General features: G+C 40.7%; 1 protein-coding gene across 4 annotated transcripts in view; it reads left to right on the plus strand.

Annotated features, from left to right (window-relative positions):
• Nucleotides 1-7,948: 7,948 nt before the first annotated feature.
• neurl1aa (neuralized E3 ubiquitin protein ligase 1Aa) overlaps nucleotides 7,949-22,427 on the plus strand; it is a 37,205-nt gene continuing 22,726 nt past the window's right edge. The window contains exons 1-4 of one of the 4 annotated variants that reach the window (XM_046401540.1): nucleotides 8,336-8,756; nucleotides 13,645-13,719; nucleotides 18,637-18,887; nucleotides 19,167-19,488. In XM_046401540.1, the coding sequence (XP_046257496.1) occupies nucleotides 8,723-8,756; nucleotides 13,645-13,719; nucleotides 18,637-18,887; nucleotides 19,167-19,488 (682 nt within the window). In that variant the 5' untranslated portion in view covers nucleotides 8,336-8,722. The other 3 variants (XM_046401560.1, XM_046401531.1, XM_046401550.1) reach the window with 3 other exon arrangements.

Consider the following 22,427-nt stretch of genomic DNA (forward strand, 5'->3'; position numbering starts at 1 on the left):
AAAAAATGTAATTAAATTAAATATATAGGAATACTAGGAACTGTACGTTGTTAGTGATTGACAGAAAATGTTTTCATCAAAGCATAACTTGATGAGTATGAGTATGAGTAGCATAACTAGCACCCTGCTCCTCGTGACTTCCTGATTTTTGTACCCTGAAGCTGCCAAATCTCAGCTGAATCCTGTGACTCTGCCATGCTGAAAAGAAACTCATATTCAGATATGAGCTGTGGGAACAAGAGGAAAAGATTTCCTAAAAACAGTACTTCAATGTGATTCTCTTTGTTATGGTCCCAAATGAGAAGGGGAACAGTTTAGCCCCTAGTAATATTGTTGGTGGCTCCTCCTGTGTCTAATTAAAAAGGCTAGCGTTTTATAGAGTACATATAAAGCAGTGATTGAGGTGATTTTCATTGTGAGCTATGCCAGCTCCATGGGACAGTCGCAACACTCAAGAACTTAATTTCCATTTGATCTTGTTTTAGCTCCTTAAGGGCCTTAATGTGGTGTATAAACCTAAAGACAGGACCAATACTGGTTGTAGATGTGATAAATGAAAGAAAAGATAAAGTGAGGGCCACCTAAATGGATAAAAAATAAATAAATAACGGCTCTAGTAATCTGTCTCTGCATCTGGAAGTATCTTTTTGCCAAACATGACTTGAGCCAAAGGGTGTCAATAAGGGTACAGTGCGCTGATTCACAGAGGGCACAGCTTGGAAACCACTAAACCAGCGGGGCCACTGATTGATGGCGCCAAAAGACCATGCAAATACATTCATATGTTTTCCCGCGCAGCAGCTGTCCCATATTAATCTAATGCAATGAACAATAAACACCCCATGATGATCGGAATGGCAATTTAAAAGTTGCAATGATCTGTTCTGAGAGGAATTACAACCACATGTACTCCTACCCGTAACAGAGGGAAAAGATACAGAAAACAATGAGTTTCCTCATAAAACACATGCTTTTAACCATGCCGTGGCTCGACAGATGACAGAACTGGTCAGGTGTTCAGTTGTTCAGTCGTTCAGCTTGTGGCGCGCAGTGCTCTGATGCAACAAACTGGTGGTGGTGACAAAGTGGTGGTTCTTTTTGTTTTTGTTTTTTTATTACCAGCATTCAAAGATGAGAAGACTGATATCACAACCATGTCAGGATGGTAAATATGAAGCTACCACCATGAACAGTTAGCTTAGTAAAAACACTGGAAATGAGAAAACGCTTTCTCATTTCTCAAAAAATGGTCTTTCTCATTCCAAAGGCAACTAAAGGTAACAAAATAGTGTGCAATAATAAATGAAAACTTACAAGTTAATAAGCACGTTATATCCTATTTGTTTAATCAATACAAGACAACGGCCGGAAACTTTTATATGGTGGTTTTCGTACAGCTTAAACAAATAATAATCAGGACTTAATGTATTGCATAGTGTGTTGTAGGGTTTTTACCACTGATACTGTTCTTTCCATCTAACTCTGTACTAACTGCTTGCTGGTAGCAGTCTCATATTTACTGTACAGACATGACAGCGTTATCAATCTTCTCATCTTATTCACACCAAGAAAATGAAAAATATATTTTACAAAATGTCAAATGTTCTTTCACATTTCACGGTCAACTACAGCTATACTTTGTGTTGCTGCTATTTACAGCTAAAAGCAAACATTTGAATGTTAAGACCCTTCACTAAATTGATTAACATAGTGAGCATTATACTCAAAGCTCGAGGTACCACTATGCTGCCTTACAGTCACCTTTCCGTTAGCCTTTTAGTCTTAGGCTAATATAGTAGGGGTCCTGTATATAGACCAGACTTATTAAATAACCACCGTTGATAATTTGAATCCTCTCATATCGACAGTGATTCATGACTGAGGCTCATCACTCCTCACCAGCACATTTTGCCTCAGTATATCAGACATGGAAACGGTATTTTCAGTTCCTGAGCAGCAGAGACAATAAGGCATTTCTTTGCAACAATCCAGCCCAGGGCCGAGCCCGTCTGAGAGATATTAAAGCAGAGTGACAGATCTAATTATCACCTCCCCACTTCTTCTGCTCCAACACTGATGAAAAGTACTACATTACATCAAACATCCTGTGCCCTCAAACTAACTTTCACCTTTGCTAATAACTAAGAGTGTAGTTATCTGGAATACCTGCTGAGGGCATGTCTCAGAATAGACAGAAAGGGATTTGCAATAAGGCTGGATTTATGAAAGGAGGAGACCATCATTATTTCAGAGCTTGCTGTCGTAGCTGTGCAAATGCCCCTTCTTGTTATCTTTCACCTTCCCTCCCTCTCTTTTTCCATGTTTCTCATTTTCTCTTCTTCAGATTACATAATGATCCAAAGTCACTTTTGTAAAAATGTATTCGTACTTATATTCTCCATCTTTTCCTGTTTCTGGATTGGAAGGGGGTATCACTGTTACTCTCATAATGCAAATGGCCTTGTGATGAGACTCCAGAGGCCTCGCTGAAAAGGAGGTTTTGTTTGCGCACACGTGCCAAGCAGCACTCTCAGACAATACCAACTGCGGGAGACTCGCTCTGCTGACCTTTCCACCACTCGGCATCTGCTGCCAGATTCTCTTTCACGTCCATACAAATCACTGAATAAGAGGCCCCGTTCTGCAGGCAGAATGTTATGTCCCCTCAGTGGTTTGGTATACTTGTACACAGCTCACACTTGCTATGCTATTACTCCACTAAACCGCTGTTGGTTGTGTTTTGTCCCTGTGTCTCATTGTGTGGTCACTGTTCATGGACGCTGTGTTTCACTAGACTAATGGTGTGATAGTGTGTGTCCCAGTGTGCTCACACATACATCCCTGTTAGCCGTACGTAATTCCTCTCGAGCACTGGTTGTCGTGGAAACCTTGGTCAGGTCTGGCCTCCAGCTGCAGTCAACAACTGAAGCATGTTGGGACATGTGGTGATGAGGGTTGGTTAATCATCAACCACCAAGTTAGATCTGCAACCACATGAGGTCTCATGGCTGCTCTCAGTTTCAAAACCATGAAACACACATACACACAAACATACAACAACACACATGCAGAGACAGACAAATACATCAAAGATGTCACAACTAAATGGTGACAAACTTAATAGATGAAATATGTATTAACATTTGTTTCATTCTCATCTTTTGTCCAGTCTTTATTGTGCATGAGAAAGTCCTGTGGGTGTGAAGACAGCACATGACAGGGTTTATTCAGAAAGATGGAAATTTGTACTATTCTGAAGGACAATTAGCAATGTAAGTTAAAGAGTGGAACATATATTCAGTGTGGTTTATGTACAGTATACATACATAAATACATACACGTGCATGCATGCAGGTACGAGTTAGTTTGAATAAATCGCACTGTAACAGCTAGTGTTCACTGGCTCTGGCTTCCAGCTAAAGTAATTATTCCACAATAATGACATCATCTAACTATAGAGTGAGGACCCACTGTTTGCTGTTCATCTGTATGTGTGCACATCATCTCAGTATCTCAAGAACCGTTCATCAGATCCACTTCTCGGTTGACTGATGTATTGCTTGTGACCAAGGGCGTACAGTGTCAGATTTGGGGTAATATCAGACACATGACATGTTTGTCATAACCATGGATGATGTATTAATAAGCCTTGAATAAGCAGTGGAACAGAGCTCTGCACAGCAGCAGGGGTGGAATTTATCAGGGTCTGACTCAAGTCATTCAGGGAGTGAGATACACTGATGACGAGACAAGAAGCTGTCAATAGTCAGAGAGATAAGAGAAAAACAATTTTACATGACAAGTAGACAGCAAAAACAAAGGAAACAATAGATGGTGGTCAGCACCCTACCGGTTTATTTTGGAGAAGCAGCAGGACTACTGATGCATGAAGCTAAACAATAAATGTTGTGCTGTAGACCAGGGCAGCAGAAAAACTCATCTTAAACATCTAAAAGACAGCCCACCTCAAAAAAGTCAACATTGGTTTAGGTCAACCACACTACAGTTTCCTAAACGTTTCTTCATTTAACCCATGTTAAAAGTACCTTCTGCACTACTGCTGTCATGGTTACCTAACATTACACCTTGCATCATCTAATGTTGTTATTTGGTCGTTTTACATATTTTCTGCAACAAAAACAATTGTCATATTCAAGTACAGCCACAAAGCATCAGTAGGTTTCCATTGGTGTTTATGTTCTTAAAGTTTATGCAAAACAAATATATCAGAAACAAACAAAGAGGCTGTTGTACTTTTGAAACATTTCCCAGAACATAGCACAGACAGATCCCGTGGGCATTCAGGACATCCCATAACAGAGACAGTGAGAGTGACAATAAATGTCACTTAACCCAACACACATTACCGTCAACACAACAACCTCTTTTATCTGTAGGAAAAAAGAAAACACTACCATCTCAAAAAGTTTTTCTAAAAGAGATTTCTGATCTGCCCTCTCTATTGATAAGATTTGATTAGATTTACATCACTGAAACTACCTGTCTTAATGTTCTGAAAAGATTGTGTTTTCTGTCTGTCTTCATTTATGTGCAGCACCAACAAAGATAGGAAGGAAACCAGATGGCTCACACTTAATCTATCACATCACCAACTATGAAAAAAAGTATAAGTTTAATTCATATTGTTATGGATTAAGACTTGCTCTAGGACAAGTGTTGATGTCTTCTTTATGCTTTCTACTGTTCCCTGTTTTCAACAAAAGTGAAAGAGGGAGAGAGAGAAGCAAACTCATGTAAAAGGGGAGGGAAAAGTCAATCACTTAGTGTATATATATATGCTAATTTTGATGTAAAGAGGGTTGCGGCACTACAGCAACACAACAGTACAGTCATTCTTACCATGGACAAGAGGTATCACTTATCAGGAAAGTGCAAACATATTGTAGGTCCGTAAGTGTTTCAGCAAACAACTAATGCTGCCATTTTTCCAGTGACAACATCTTAGAGAAAGTGTTCATGTATTAAAAGCATCTGTGCTGTCAGAAATCCACATTAATATACTGTGTCCGTCAACATATCTGTTTTCTGTTTCTTGTGCAAACACCAGATAACTCTCAAGGGATTGTCATAAATTCTAAGTATCTAAGATTCACCAGACCCATACCAAACTTAAACAGAACAAAGGAGAATAACATCTGTTGATGATGCTTGTGGTATTAATCAGGGATGTCCCCTTAGGCTAAGGAAATGTGGACAGAAATAATGGCACACAAAAGACATGCTGTCAGAAAGGCAGTATATCGGCTTAAGTTGTATGCATAGTCCCCTCTGAGTTGAACTACAGCAAACCATGAGCCACACAGCATTATCTGAGTAAGTTATGTAATGCAATTATATGTACAGACTCTCAGAGATGTACCTCAGTCATGTTGCAGAGAGGACTGCAGGCCAAAGGAGGCTTTCTTGTTTAAAGGTTAAGGCTAGATGACTGCATTATTAAAACAGGAAGTAAAGGGGACTGTACAAAGGAAGGATGTTCTAGGAATGCATTCATGTACAGTTCCAATGTCAAGTCAGGCAAGGAAGTGCACTTTAATTCACTTTTCCTCTACTGTGCATCTGCAAGGCTACGTGCCATGGCTACAGCCTGATGGTTCTTCCTGCAACTTGTCTGGCCAGGGTCCAGTCATTGCTCCTCATACAGCCATGTCCCTTGCATGACAAAAAGCTGTTTTATCTTAGTGTGATGATGTAATTTGTGGGGAAGCTTGTTTGTGCTACTTTTATCAGTCAGGTTAGTCAGGACCAAAGCATTATTTCTTGACTTGTGAACTAACCATTCTTACTTGTCAAAATCAAATGAAATTGCTTTTCCATTTTTATTTTTATTTTTTTATTTTTAAAGACAATTTTCCATTGATCTAATTTATAAATAATGATGGATGCAATCAGGAAGCTAATTTCAATTACAGTTGTTTGTAATGTCTTGAACGTGCATTGGCTTAAGTCAGCCATACTTCTTCCAAATCCCGAAACCAGATTTTTACAATTGTCTGCAGAGGTGATACATGAAACCAAATGCGGTTAGCCTCTCATTGTGCTATGAGCACTTTCCACCAACTGTCTTCACCTCAAATGTGCACACCATGTGTGTGTCTACAGTGTCTCATTTAGCAAACCAAACCTTGAGGTTGTGGTCGTGATTTCATTTTGATCAACATCCCAGGCAAGCTAGAGTATTTGTTATGGTTACATGGTTGTAATCATTAAAAGTGATGGGGAAATGGGTACATGTAAATATTATTACCTGCAGAGTTTAGTGGGTAATGCTTTAAACATAAACATGAATGTACAGTGTTATGCAGCCTGTTGTTTAATTGTGAGAATTGTCTCCTTTTCCCAACAGCATTGTGCTTTCATATGTTTCATTTCTAAAACATGATGTATAATCTAAAAACTATGACGGATCATTTAAAATAAGTACATGAACTAAAGCGCTGTAATGCACATTTTTAATACTTACAATTTCTATTTTAGTGGAAATTATTGTATTTTTTAGACCAAGGAGTCAGAAGTATGACTGATGCAAAGCAGCAAGATGGGACAAGACATTTTGAAGAGAAAGGAGATGGAAGAAGAGCAAGAAGATGAAAATGAGATGAGGAAAACAAATGAGAAACATAGGAGGGTCCATCAGCAGAACTGCTTGGACCAGAATTTTTCAATCTTGAAGTCATGTCTCTAATTCACACACCACACTGCCTGTATGAATGTTCACTCTACAGCACCTTGGTCTTGAACTCACAGCTTTTATCACCAGTGGCACATCATGATCATGTTGAGCTCTAGAGGTTTGAGCCACCAGGAGTTATGAGGTGGCTTCACACATGGTTATAATAAATACATGAGAGCCCATCAGCAAATCAATCCAGACTATAATTGTTTAAATAAAAAGAAAATCTTTGAAATCATGCATCTATATCAGTGTATCTCAGTCCTGCTCCTGGGACTTCGCATGTTTTAGATGTTTACCTGTTCCAGCACACCTGATTCAAATAAATGGGTCGTTATCAGGGAGAGCTTCATGACGAGTTGATCATTGGAATCAGGTCTGTTGGAACAGAGGGACATCTAAAACATGCAGGGCAGGAGGTACCCAGCACTATGACTGAATTAGGTATAAATTGTTCATTCTGCGTCACCCAGGGGTCAAACTCACAGCCTTAGATACCAAGGGAAATTCCTGATTGACTCATTAGAGGTGCTGGTATACAGGTTGGCTAATGGCTGCTAGCTGTGGTGGTATATATGACGGTATGAGAGTGGTGTCAACAGTTCATTTGGGTTTTTTTTTAGGGGTCATGCACCCACTGGGAGTATGAGCATAGAAATGTTAGGAATATTATAGGAGCACTACAGACAGTAGTGTGTCTGTGATCCTCTCTGCTATGGGTTGCTATTCGTCCCTTTGATCATGAAGGTAACACTGCTCTATGCTGTATACATGAGCTAAAATACAGTGTAGAACTGAGTATTCATAGTATATAGAGAATAATATAAATCCAATATTAAACTGACAGAAGGGTTAGACTGAAAGAAAAAAAAGCACAATTCCAAATCCATCTGCTACTGGTGCACCACAGACAGCACTATGGATTTATCGATTATACAGCACAGTTAGGCTGCTGACCTCACATAGTCGTAGTCAGGGCCACAGATTAAAACTTGCACAAACTTCAGTCAGATTAAGGATCAATGAGTCAGGCAGACTAGACTGCACTCACTCTGCTGTAGGGGATGGAGAGGGGGACATGGCAGGTTGGGGGGGGCGGGGTTACATTTTGGTCATCCTAGATGGAATTCCCCCTCAGATTGCCTGTTGTGCTCATCTGATATCTACTAAAAGCACAAGCCTAAATATTGAATTTGGTCATTGTTCCATTAATTCATACATTTAATTCAACGTTTCCTCGTCTTGTTGTTCGCAGTGTCACTAAGCGCCTGCGGTTTGAGACGCAAAACAAACACGGTGGTGTCTGAGACTGAGAGGGCAGTGAGGTCACCACGGATAGGCCTACGTGATGACAGCTGAAGTCACAGGCCTGACTCTTGAGGGGTCACCCAGGCTGTCTGCCAGGGGCCTGAGGCACATAAAGAAGTATGTAAGGTGAAAGAGTGAGTGGTGAGAGCAGGGAATGTGACCACTTGCTCTCTGAGGTTCTGGCTCCATGTTTAGCCTCGTGTCTCCTTTATTTTTTAAGCGAAACAAAACAAAAAAGGTCTATGCGGAATTATATACAGCACGGTCTCGTCCATGTGTCCATTTAATTGACTACAATAGGACACTGTATGCAGGTCAGTACGCATTCGCTGAGCAAAAGCTAAAATGTTTGTGTATATTCCTCGTAGTCACTTCCCCAGCGCGTGCTCCATAAATGTCGTGGCAGCTCCGCGCGGCAGTGACAGCGTTAAAACGGCTCAGCCAGTCTCCACCTTTTATGTAAATAGCAGTGTAAGCGAGTGGGACCCGAGGCGGAGAGAGCGCTCGGTGAATGGGAGGGGGAGTTGCCTTTACGGATCCGTGCGCTCACAAGAAGGAGGTGTGGGTCTCTGTGTCTAGTGTTTGCATCTTTTCGGAGGAAAGAAGCGATAGGCTGCCTTTGGATGCGAATGTGCAATCATGTCACGAACGCTGGACTGTGCCACGAGAGCATCTGAATAATCCATACAGGCGATAAACGCACTCTGCAGGAATAAAGAAATGGGTGGCCAGATAACGCGAAATGCCTTTTACGGTAAGAAATAAATATATACGCTGTATTGTTTAGGCCCGTCAGTCCAGCATTAACCATGTGGCTCTAAAGAATGGTTAAGTATTTAATTCATAGGCGAGTATTAGCTAGCAGTGTCTGTGTTATCAGGTACCATATTGCCATTATAGCCTATTCTTTGGTCACAGTTACGTCACTCTGGTAATTAGAATAGGGGTCTCGAGACGCCCAGCGTTGTTCACTTGTCTTTTGATTAATTCGATGCAAGAAAACACCACCTCTTCGCTCTCTAACGAAGACCTACAGGGCATTTAAAACTGTTGTAAACAGTTTATATAGAGCGTATATAGTGCTCAGGAGCGTGGACATGTCAGTTTCAGTGAAGGATGGAAAGTTGCGGGGTTTCCCTCTGCTCTCTCTGTGTGTGTGTCTGTGTGTGTGCAGCTGTGCTTTAAATCGATAAATTGATTTCCTATTGCTGTATGTATGCTAGCAGTAAGGTTAAATCATCCATCTCACGTGATGATTTTTGGTTATAACACCTAATCAGATTGCAAAATGCTAAGCATTTAGTTTGAATTGGTCTTGAAGTAGGATAAGAGGGACTTGCTGTGCTGTCACTTAACGCTGTAGCTTCATATCTGTGGAGATTCTCAGTCATCCAGGTCACATTCACTCAAAGAGTTAAAGCAAGGCGTCTGGACTGTGAAGATAGGCTTGAAGACGTTTCGCTGCTAATCCAAACAGCTTCATCAGTTCTGTGTAGACTTCTGTGTAGGTTTAAGGGTAAAATGTAGGCCAGCTTCAGGCCTTATGGGTCTTGTGTGATGCTCCCTGTAGTGACAAACAAAAATTCCCATCATGGTTTGTCATTACAATAAAAGTGGTCCCCTTTCTCTCTGCCATTGCAAAATGATTCTACTGACTCATTGTTTCTATAGAATTCTCATTGATTTTATGTGACATGCTGTATAAGTGAACCTATGGGAGTTAAGTCCGTGTTCTACAGCCTCTTCTGGTTTCGACCACCTGATCGTTCTAATTAAAGCCCCAAGATTAATCCAATTAGTTAAAGAGGGACAGACTAAGACAGCAGGAGGAGGTGGCTATAGCTCATTTGCTTTGGGATCAAGGTCAGACTCCTCACAACATGACTTTTTGTAAGGTGTGTCCATTCAGATGTTACCTGATTAATTATACCTATTGGCTTACCATATTAACAACAGGAACACAACGTGATGCTCCTGTTGTTAAAAACTGGTAGGGTGCTTCAGAACCGATGCAGTATTGATTTCAGTCTGTATTAGATGGCCAGTTTTACAAGATTCAGACATAATTTAGGTATCATTTAAGTTTAATAAGTGTGTATTTTTCACAAGACCGAAGAACCCTACTAAAAAACAGTTTTCTGATACAGAATCGAATCTCTTGAGGGCCCTTTATCAGGCCAACATTTGCTGTTGTAATCTTTCCCTGACTCTGGGCCCCTTTATTTCTGAAGGTATTTGTTGACAAGATGCAGATCTGAGCTAGTACCGTAAAATTGTACATATAATGGGTAATTCCCTTCTATAGAACATAAACACTGGAAGTCGTCCAAGTTTTTTTTTTCCCTCTAACATTTTATCATAATACCAGTAACAACTAAACTTAGACTGAGGCGGTTGCCTTGCCACACAGCTTTCAGGGAATGGTCTGTATCAAAATCACCTTGTAAAGAAAGGAAAGCGCCTCTACAGTCACCTTTTATAGTTTGCCATTGCAACTTGCTGCCATTACTTCATGTGGACAAGTTTGGCAATTTTGTTGCTTCTTCGTTTAATTGGTTCTCCAGACATCCGTGATGTAGCTGTTGCATCTACACCAAACATTTTTAACATTAAACATTTCCCTCCTTCACTGGTTCTGTTCTTCAGTACAGAATATGGTCTTATGCATGTTAGTTCATCCTTAGTAATTTTTCCCGAACCTTCTGTAAAATACTGTCTCTTAAGTGACACAATAATGATTTTGTCAGTGGTGAGATGTTTGTCCAATTTATTCTGTGACACTGATGTGTTACACATATCAGCGAATTAACATTCCTTTACCTTCGTTCATAATCAAACTGGCGTTGAATATTTGGCCCATTCTAAGTTCTTTATATAAAATACACAGTGAGCTGACTATCTTTGCAACATATTCTGCAACACTAACAAGGTTTCTGTAATTTATACTATGTATTATATCACTAATTAGGAAAGGAATCAGTAATTTGACTCAATATTAATGATTCAGAAGGTGATTAGCCTACAAGAGTATTTTATTAGAGTAGATAATTCAGACTTAATTCATGGTGACATAAACATTAACTTGTCAAAGTGAGCTGAAGTCATAACACATTTCAGTTTTCAGTAAGGTACCTGACTGTCAAACAAACAAACCTGACCTGATTTCTCCCAGTGGAGTGATGTGACTGGATGTTAAACATCCATAGCAACAGCCAGTTTTTCATAACCCAGCTGCTGACCACCCTGATTAGACCAGTTCGACTGAAATATTTGGTAAAACTGTCTGCTAACTTAAATTTAGAAAAACTGTTTACAGTTGAGCAGAAAGAGTCTGTTAAACTCAGTGGGAAGAAAAGAGGGTTAAACTGAATCTAATATTCAAGTACAAGTGTTGCTATGGTGACCCACAGCCACTGATAGAAAGCATTTGATTGGTTCTGCTGCTTCTTTTTAGAACAGATTTTCAAGTTTTAGAAACCACAGGAACATAATATGAATCGTTACAATGATGTTTTCCTCTATACTTGTTTCAGGAAATGCGGCCACCAAAAAACTAAAACGTAAAATGACATAAAACTTGTAGGTGTAAGAATGGTGAGACTTACGCAGGAACAGATTATGCTTTCGAAAGTTGCACCTCTGCAGTCTGTTGTTCTCAGGTGTGATGCACCAGAGCACATCCAAACGGTGTTAGCTGAGTCGGTTGCGTAATTGAGTCTGCCGAGTGTGTGGGAGCTCCACTTCTGTACTCCCGATTGACTGAAAGTGGGCCAGTGTCTGAGCCTGCACAGGCTGATTCGATGGAGCGTCTGGCTGCGTTCAGTGTGAATTTGATTTAGCAACCAAATGTAAAGCAGAGACTGAGCACTGAAGCAATGCCACAAAACAGTGTAAAGTTTCCTAACTTCCTTTAATCAGATGAAATCTCATGTCATGGGATATGCCTCAGGATACTGAATGCCAAATAAAGACAGTGGATAGTTAATACAGCATCCAAGCAACCAACCCCCACTGAAAATATTTCTTTCTTCTTTTTCTTTCTCTTTGTGTGTATGAGAGCAAGAGCTAGACAGACATAGCTTTAATCAGGCGTGGACAGTTGCTGTGGAGTGACAGAAACATATGTCTCAGGGTCAGGTGGCATTGTCAAGAGTGTGTGTCACTGTCGTCCACATCATTCTTCATACAGCTGACTTAAGGCAGTGTGCTCTGTCACCCACATCAACACACAGGGGGTAGGTCCCCTGCAAACCTAACCTTCCTGTTTGTCCAGTAAGCATGCAAAATTGTGTGTGTGTGTGTGTGTGTGTGTGTGTGCGTGCGCATGTGCGTCTTTGTGCATGTGTATCTGCAGCCAGCCTTTTATCCTCATCCTCATGACAGGTCACCTTCAAGGCAGCTCCCACATAATGACTTCCAGCCAGTACTGAATAGCACCTTGCCTGTTTTCAGTCAATACCTTCTGCATATCATTACGCCTCTCCACCAGCCTGCTCTCTCTCACTGCCAAAGAAGCCTCATTGGATTACATTGTCCTCCACTGTATGCAGCCTTGCAGTATTATTACTTATTGATTAGTGTTGTGTAATCCTGCTCGTGAAGAAAATGCAGTAACAGTGGGAAGACTAGTGGGCTGAAGTGGGTGATGTCATCATCTCCGCTGTCTCACCTTTCGCTGCCAGGTCATCATGGTGTGAATTATTGAGAACGGATTGTCTCTGCAGTTGCTAAGCACAGGGAAGGAAAGAGATTCTTTTAGATAGTAAAAACTGGTTAGTTTCAACTGCTCATAACCATATTTTGTAAATATGTTTTATCATTTCTGCCAGCCATACTCTCTCTTAACCAGCCAGTAGATTGAGTTCACCTAGGGCTTTAGGGAATCTGACAAATCGTTATCGTTTCATCGCTTCCCATTTGATCAGCAACTGAAAAGACAATGGACAAGAACAAACTGGAGAGACACGCTGGGCCATGTTTCAATGTAAAGCAACACATCTGATAACCTATTAGCTACTGTTAGACAACAGCTGCCAGGAGCACAACAGTATGACATTATCCCACGATTGAGATTTCTGCGCCAAGCGTCACATCAGAGGAAAATGGCCTCTGTGTGAGTATTGTCTGTAAGATCAGTCAAGTTAGAGTAGAGTTAAACTTCTAGAAAATTAGAGGTCAGGTAGAAGAGTATTACAGTCAGGCTGAAAAGATTAGGACAGGGGGACAGAAAATTAAAGTCTGAAGTTAATTTTTAAAGTCCAGGGCTGCAACTAATAATTACATTATTATCATCTAATCACTGCAGCTCTATTCACGCATTTACAGTTTACAGCTTCTTAAATATGAAGTTTTATATCCACTACTGGCCACAAAAAAAACAAGCAATTTGAAGACGGAAAGAAACTCAGTTGTGATTGACAGGTTTCACTGGTTAAGATATTTTTTGAAAACATTTTCGATTTAGTCAAGACATCAGTGGTGCTCTGTATATTACTTTGTGATTCAGTCCCATAGCCTCTACTGTATTATTATCAAGGGAGAAGTTAAAATATTAGTGGGTAGTTGTTCTCATGGAAGATCAGGAGAACAGATAAGATTTTTGCTTGGACCGAAACCAACATTTAAATCCAATGTGTTCACAGACTGTGCCAGCTACCGGGGTGGTCTGTGCAACAGACCTAATGTACGTTCCAGCAAAAAAGATGGGCTGAGAGGAGGTGAGGCAGCACAGTCTGTGGAAGTACTGGACTCGAATTTTGGTTTGCTCTCTGCAAACATTTTATCATTCTTTGAAATCATGAAGGTGCCTGACAAATCAATCTGCTGCTGGGCACCAAGTAAAAAATGGTAACATGAGGACAATGTCTGGATAAATGAACTAATTAAAACAAAATGGCTGGCCACTAGTAGTTTTTACGAATATAATACAGGCTATGATAAGGCAAAAAACCTGCAACCCAATAGCAGCTTATTTATAATAAACAGTTTTAAATTACAGGATCACCTGATGCTGGTCTGACTGGTGTCATTATGGAAACCCCCCACCATGCAACATTACCATGGGTACGAGTCATCCTTCAGTGCATCAAAACCGAACCAAGAGATTTGTCATGGTGTTGCCTAGCAGCACGTCAAAAGCCCTTCGGTTACCATCAGTGATGAGCGTGTAATGAATGTCCTCAGGTAGAATAGCAGCTAGAGCTACAGTTACTATGACCGCCGCAGTAGTAGTCTCCACTGAGCCACAACCTATTGGGTTTCACACACTCGGCCCGTGTCTGTCACACATGTATAAAGGCACATGCGATGAACTTTGGAGATCAGTAAAAACAGGACATGTAATACCCTGTGAACTAAACCGTGAAGGTTGTTCTACATAAGCTGCGAGCTTCTGTTTCTGTGCGTGTAGAATCTAAAGCCATCTTGGCTGAGTTGTATTTTTAAACCCAAATGATAATGTGTGTGATTAATGGTCGCTTTTATCGCGTGTTACATTTCACAGTAGGTTTTACATCAGCCTCAAATGCCATTTTGTCATGAGTCAGTGGGATTGAATACATCATCCACACACTGCTGAGTAAACATCATTAACATGTTGTTTATCATTGCCCTCTGGGCTTGTTGGCGGTGTTGTAAATGACACTTTAAAGATCTATGGAGAACAAAACCAAATAGAGAACTTGAGCAGTAAAAGTAACATTTTACTCTGGTAACCTTGTAAAGGAGGAAACTTGTGCAACTATCTATACTGAGCTCATAATGAGTGTACTGAGTCCGAGAGAACAAAATTACAGCACAACCGTCCACGTTAAATAATGATTGCTTTTGTAATGGATCTAAATTGCAGTATACATTGACCATAATTTACGCTACATCTGTACATGTAAGTTATTTTATGTTCTACTCAACACTAGTCCGCATGATTGCATAATTCCCAAATGGCTTAAACATTTAGAGTGAGAGACATGGAAGGTGAAGATGTGGGTCAACAATATCTGCAGCTGCTAGTCTAGACTTGTTTCAGTATACATAGGAGGCACTTTGCTGCTTGCAAACACAATACACAATAGTTAGAGAATAGTGTCGATCCTTTACATTGATTCACTACTTCACTATGCCATCAATATGCTATTCAGTTCTCTTTTACTACTCACCATGTCCTGTAAATGTCACAGTGCTTTCACTCCTAGATCTTTTGACACACATTTCAAATATACCAAGCATAAAGCATTTCCAAATAATATGTGGCCTAATTCCATATAATACTGCTTAACTGTTACCTTATGAGAACATTTCATTTGGAGAATAGATTTTACAGTCAGTTGTTCCCCAGAACCAGGAAGTCATTTGCCTACCAAATACTGAGCAAATATTTGAATTGTTCTCTCCCATCTATAAAATCCTATTTGGATGGTGACACTTATGACACTGATGGTCAGTGAGTAACAACTTCACAACTCTAGATAAAAAGACACACACACACACACAAGAACACACACAGCTCACTTCTCGCTCACCATCGGCAAGCAAATGAACTGCTGAGAGATTAGCTTACCGCCCCACAGAGATGTTCATTGGCGTATGACAGGTATTAGCCGCATACAAACGTGTGTATTGTGATGAAGGATTGGGGCTGTCGAGTGCGTGTTTGTGTTATTAGTTGGTTAAGGACCTCTATACTCGTGAGCTGAGGAAGGTTTTTGCTTTCTGTTTGTTCATAATAACACATCTTTGACCTTTGGCAAAATGGCTCCTGTGAGGCTGTCGTATCTACATTTTCCCAGATAACACTCTTAAAGCTGTGTGCACAAACAGTGGTTTTCAAAAGACAGCTGTCAGATTGGGGTTAACAGGAGTCGTTTTCAAGCCTTTTAGCATTGAGGGTTCACATCTCGGGTTCGTGTGGACATGAGCATACTGCAGGATTTTTGTGTTGCTGAGGTAATTGGATGACTGAGACCAGCCGTTAAGCTCGAGGCTGCTTGTCTAATAACCTAGTAGTACAGCATTTGATTTAAGGGTAAACACTGAATCTTAATAGTACAACTGCAATGTGTGTGTGTGTGTGTGTGTGGTTGTGGTTGTGTGTGTCGGGGGGGGACATTTTTCCCACCCACAGAAAGTACTTTTAAGCCATGTTCAGGAAAACAACAGTACTATTTAGCTGATGCTTTTACCCAAAGTGACTTACGATAAATGCATTCAGCCATGTGGATATAACCCAAGAGCTGCAAGGATCATGGAAGCACCCACTCTCCTACATTTACAACAGTCATTTTCTGCTCCACCCCAACATTTTTAGCTAAGCAGTAGAATTAGCGCTGTGCTACGAGCTCCGTGCTACATGGTGTTGTACCTGGTCTATGCCATGGCAGCTTTGTGCTGCATGTTCATTTGTGTATGTTTCTGTCCACCTTATTAATGTCAGTGATTTGAATAGAAGGATGTTGGTGTGACTCTAGCAACTGTTACTCTCCATTGTTTGAACGGACTCAACACAAGCTAAGTTTCAAAAAGCTATGATCCAAGACTATAAATATCATTTTGTTGTGTCTGAGTAAACAAAAGACATCTGTTGTATCCTAGCTGATAGCCACGGAGTGAAAGAGTGCACTTATCGAGACCTTTAGATACGTCGGGTTGCTAAGGAACATGAATTCACACATCTCTCTGCAGCAGCTGCGTCTCTTCAGGGCCTGGTAATGCATTCAGCTCAATCTGCCTAGGACCATGTGCACCGCATTCAACAACTGCTCTCCTGTGGCTCAGCCTAAGACAAAAGGCCTCAACGACGCTGTTAGTTTGGGGCCAGATTGAACAGTAGACACGCTTACACAGTGAAAAACTGGAAGGGTCATTACTGGATAAACACAGATGAGTGGGAGAAGAGGGAGACAAAGAAAGAGAGCGAACACAAAGTGAGCTGTTTTTTAATACTTGCTGCAAGGTCTTATCAGGACTCCACAGGACATCTGCTGCCGCCTCAGCACTAGCTTTCATCTGTTTGTCAAACGGTGAATATGACACTATGTATAGGGTAACTCCAAAGCACCATAAACTTGACTGTGCCCATTTTCAGTTACAGTTATTGATTTTTGTGAGCCAGCACCTGCCTTAAGGTGGAGTGAAACCTCAGTACTCCAAACCACTGTAATAGTCTTAGAAGCAGAAATATCTTTTTAAGATTTAATGTTGTTGGTCTGCAAATCCTTTTTCCCATAGACAGGTGGCTAAACATTTGGTGCTGAAATTTGTCCAGCATGACTGACTCAGTTCCACTGGAGAAAAACATCAACTGATACATCAGGGTAAATATCAGTTTTTGCTGATGTTTATGCTTGTGTATTTATGCTTTCTTGCCAGTAAATTATACAGGGAGAAATCCGTGAAAGATGAGACATACATGCCGATTTCTCCACAGACAGTAGCTTGAATAGTCCATAATGCAACACAGCTGGGAGATGTGCTTTGAGTAAGGAATTGGACTCCTCCATCTCTCAACCTGCAATCACAATTGCTATTGCTAGTATGATTGCTTTGTGGACCTACAAGTAAAACCCCGCTGGATGCAAAATATCCAGGTGAAATCTTTGAGGAAAAGAGTAGCTCACGAATTGACTGAGCAGACAACTTGAGAGAAAGTGGGCACAACAAAAAGATAAATTAAACCACTTGACCGCAAAATGCTGGAATGCTCAAACACAAATACTGAAACTTCTGGAAATCATTTAACATCCCAGAACGATGATACATAACGTACTGAAAGAGTATCAGATGATGGATTTTTTAGGATTCTGTGTCAAAACCATTCAGCTCAGTTCAGCTTCAGAATACTAATTTAAGCATTTCAATCTGGCACTTACCAACTCTGGAAATTGTGTGAAATTGCTCCAGTGCATGTTGTTTTGAGTAGCTGTTCAAGTGCTATGGTCATACCCCCTCATCCTCTCTCACCCAGACTCCATTCAGACACATTTACTGCCCATGCATCTAATTATCAAGTCAGTCGAGCCTTCCTCTGCAAGTCTTATTGACTGTTGGCAAGCAGCCAGACAACTGCTGGGTTTTGGGATGAAGTACGTGACAGAGTGTGATACATCATATTTAGTCTTGTTAGGATCTTGTGATGGAATTATTTGGTTGATCTTTCTAATACAAGAATAATATCCTAATTGCCCTAATTTTAATTTAGCCAAATAAATAGATCATTTTATTAATATGTTGGGTGTGGATTATGCTACCAGTCAGTGTGTGGCTTCTGCTAAAGACTTGTGGTGACAAAATGGCTCACAGTTGGACCAACTTAGACTTTAGAAAAGTTCGGCATGTGAATATGGAACAGAATTTCTGTCTTGGATGTGTTGCAGTCTTGACCTGCATGGAGATTTGCTTTTCACCCTGCAGGGCCCAATGTGATTATGACTGATTAGCTTATTACTCTGCTCCAGAACTCCAGAAATATTTGACTATGCAGTACTACCCTAGGTTTTTTTTTTCTGTGATGCATGATGTGAAACAAAAACATCAGACACTAATTATGACGACTAAACCTAACCTTCTGCTCCTAATTGGGACATTTTTGTTTCTTGGTAAAGCTCATCTCTCCGTGCTTTGTCTTTCTGTCTCTGCCTCAGACTCCCTCGGTGGCCCGTTCCCGTCCACGTCACACCGATGTCACCACAAACCCAAGAGATGCCTGCCAATTCAGTGTGGCACCATTGGTGGGCCCCTTCCCATCAGTCCACTTCTCTTCCATCCAAATGCCAAGGGATCCCAAATTGTCATGGACCTCGCCCAGAAAACAGTCAAGAGGCAGGCCAGTTTCTGCAACGCCATCACCTTCTGCAACAGGCCTGTAGCGCTGTATGAGCAAGTCCGCCTCAAGGTATTTTATGTCAGAGGAGAGCACTTGAGCCCCTTAAAATCTGGGTGTTTTAAACTGTCAAACTATTGTACTGTTTTTATCTTAGGTTTGTATTTAAAATGTGCAGTTCCCTGATGAGGACTCTACTACACTGCACTGTGAAGTCAAATATAATGTAGACATTGAGAGTGGTGACATCATGTCAAGTGACATTGTGCTATTTATGTCATTTTTCTTAGAAATAATCAAAAATTTTCATAACAATACAAATAAAACCACATTTTTTACTCCTTTTCCTAGATTACTAAAAAGCAGTGCTGTTGGAGCGGGGCTCTACGCCTGGGCTTCACCTCCAAAGACCCTTCCAGGATAAACCCAGACAACCTCCCCAAGTACGCCTGCCCTGACCTGGTGTCCCAGAGTGGCTTCTGGGCCAAGGCCCTGCCTGAAGAGTTTGCCAATGAGGGCAACATTATTGGCTTTTGGGTTGACAAGAAAGGCAGAGTCTTCTACCGCATTAACGAGTCAACTCCAATGCTGTTCTTCAGTGGAGTCCGCACAGCTGAGCCCCTCTGGGCCCTCATTGATGTTTACGGTCTGACCCGCGGAGTGCAACTGCTAGGTAAGATGGCTGAAGAAATATAAGATGCACAGCTAAATTACCAACCAGGCAAATGGGTTTAAAGACATAGCACATAATGTGGTGTATCAAACACTATGATAAGGTTATATGTCAGACTCCAATCTAAATGGTAAATTCCAGTTTATTTCAACACGGCATGCTTCCCGTAAATCTGGCTGACTTGGCTCTATGGATCGTGCTAACTTTGCACTCGATCTGTTTTAAAGATTTGAGGAAATAAGCAAAACAACAGATTATGTAACAGGGCAAATTCCCCAAGCCTCCCACAGATTTCCAAACAAGTATGATGACTGTACTAGTCAGCTACTTTTTGTGTTTACTTTCAGCTAAACTCAGAGACGAGCACTTGAAATGATTTGTGTAAAAATGTGTTTATTTAGAAAGTTTTTTGCTTATTGTCCTAAGAAGAACAATAAACACACATCTTTCCCTCATGTATGTTGTTTTGAGCCCTTGTTTACCTGAATCTTTATGATGGAAGTGGCGAGTGCAAAGTTAGCAAGACCTGTAGAACCACAATAGCCACATTTACAGGAAATATGCCAGGTTGAATTAAACCAGAATTATCCTCTAGGGCCCTGTCTGGTAGAGGAGCCTTGTGTCAAGATTTACTTTTAACTTTAATATTTTGGTTGAATATTTTGCTTTGCTTACATTATGCATAACTTATCACCAAACTAGGTTTGAGACCAAGACCCCAAGGCCTTTTAGTGTGTTAATCTGGCCCACGGTGTTTTTGAGCATGACAGTTGACTGGTGTCCTCCCAGTATAATCTTCAGCTTACATTGACAAAACTGGTCGTTTTTTTTTCCAAGGCTAGTCTTCAGTTCTGTAATTTGTGGTACAATATTTGGCAAAAGTATCACTAACAGTCCTTACAGTTTTTCATTCTTGCCATCTATGTCATCGCTATTTTTTCATAATGGGCAATTAAGTATTTTCAGATTACCTCAAACCTACCTCAAGCAGGTTTTCTTGTGTCATCACAAGTGCTGTTTACTGTAAACAAGCCCTTTCTAGAGGTTACCATTCCTGTCTTTGTGTACAGTTAAGCCTTCCATGAATAATGGAATAACAATGAACAAGGCTATCTATATCTGACCAATATTTTGCCCCCATGCCCCATGTTTACACAGAAGCAGCGGGGCAATGTTGCTGTGCTTTATCAAGGTATGCTAGGTAGCTTAACATGCATACCATAAAGGCATAGCACAGGATAGTGTGGCCCATGCTTTGATGTGAGAGAATGTGTATACACATTTCTTTTCCCTGGAGAGTCAGTGCAGTGCTGTCATCCCTTCTGCTGCTGTAAAAATAGACCAGGGGTCACATGTCCACAGATAGCACATTTGATTGTAATTGTGCACTGTGTTGATTGACACTGGTATCTCCAGGCTGGTGTGGGTGGATGTTTAGTGTCTTTAGTAAGAGGGTAAACCATATTCTTTTTCCCTCTTTGTGTGTTTGCCTCTTCCCTCATGACCAGTGTCACTTCACAAGTCATTGATTCATAAGTCCTGTAGCCATAGTCAGCATAGTCTGTTCTTACGTTACTGTTAGCAGTTGAAAATAAAACAACCTTATCAGATAGAGGGACATGCAGAAAATGGTTCAAATAGCACATGGCAGAGGTCCAGTTGTCGAGCTTAGCACTCCAAGGTTTTTTCTGACTGAAGTCTCTGTAATACGTCTTTCTCAGTAACATCTGACCCACTTGAAACACTGCTCCAAGCATCAATTCGATCAAAAAACGGGCTTCTCCTTAGCCCAACTTAATTCATTTCCACTGTCATCTTACAACCAGGCCATATGTAGGGCTGCCCACAGAGCCATGCTCCTGTTCCTCAGGCAGCCGACTAACTGACATTGCCCCCACTAACAGGGGCCTGTTCAGAGGGGTGGAACGCTACCGAAGGTTGAGATAGAAGTACATCATCTAGACTAGACACAGCTCTTTTTGACACTAAATGGCCAATTGTGTCAGCTCTGTGCATCAGGTTTCTGTGTGCAACGCTCCATGAACCTTTCCCTGTCCTCAGATAAGCCCCTAGGCTTTCACATCTGAGGCCTTTCCTTCGCTTTCACTCTTTATTTTATCTGGCATTTGAGGAGCTGTTGTTTTTTCTTTCCGCCTAGTCTTTGATTCTCAATTAATCCAGTATCTTGGGAGGCAACAGATATAGCAGCAAGAATAGTAAAAATACTGGATTGTCTTTCTTCTTTTGTCTTCCTGCTGAATCTTAAATACTTAAATAGCCATTTTGGAACAAATTTTACTTTAGCTGTTGTTGAGAAAGGTTTTGTTACAATTGCAGATATTTTATCTTTAAGCCTGTTCGTGCTTTAATCTAGATTCTTTATCACATTCTCACTTAAAATTGTCTTTCCACTGTACAGCTCTATTCTTTGCTGCTTTGATGACCCCATTTCTCCTCTAGGATCAATAACATTTATATTCTCTCCATTTCAGCATTTTTCAGCAAAAGAGATTATTCATTGTGCCCCCTTGGAAATATAATAATCCTTGCTACATAAAGACTGAATTAAAATTCTATGGTGGATTAAGTTTCTCACTCAAAGACATCTCATTCAGCTTGTGTATGTAGCCCTTTCATAATGTAAATTAGCAGGGGGCCTCTGGTAGTGTCTCTAGTGTCTCCATTTAGGAGGGAGTGTGTCACACACAAACATGCACACACCTTCAGAAGCAGTTCCCACCCCCTGTTCAAATCAGCCATTCTGCCTGTCTTCAGTTCAGTTGCTCATTTGTTAAAAATGTCACTTCTAAAAGAGGGATTTAAGAATGACTTGACTAAAAAGCAGAAAGCATGATTTGGTTATTTTAATCCTCACAAAAACAACACTGTCAAGTTGGCATGGTGAAGTTTTTAGCAAACAGTTGCTTATTTACACATCT

The sequence above is a fragment of the Scatophagus argus genome, chromosome 2 (genome assembly GCF_020382885.2).
Source record: "Scatophagus argus isolate fScaArg1 chromosome 2, fScaArg1.pri, whole genome shotgun sequence".
NCBI classification, from domain to species: Eukaryota; Metazoa; Chordata; class Actinopteri; family Scatophagidae; genus Scatophagus; species Scatophagus argus.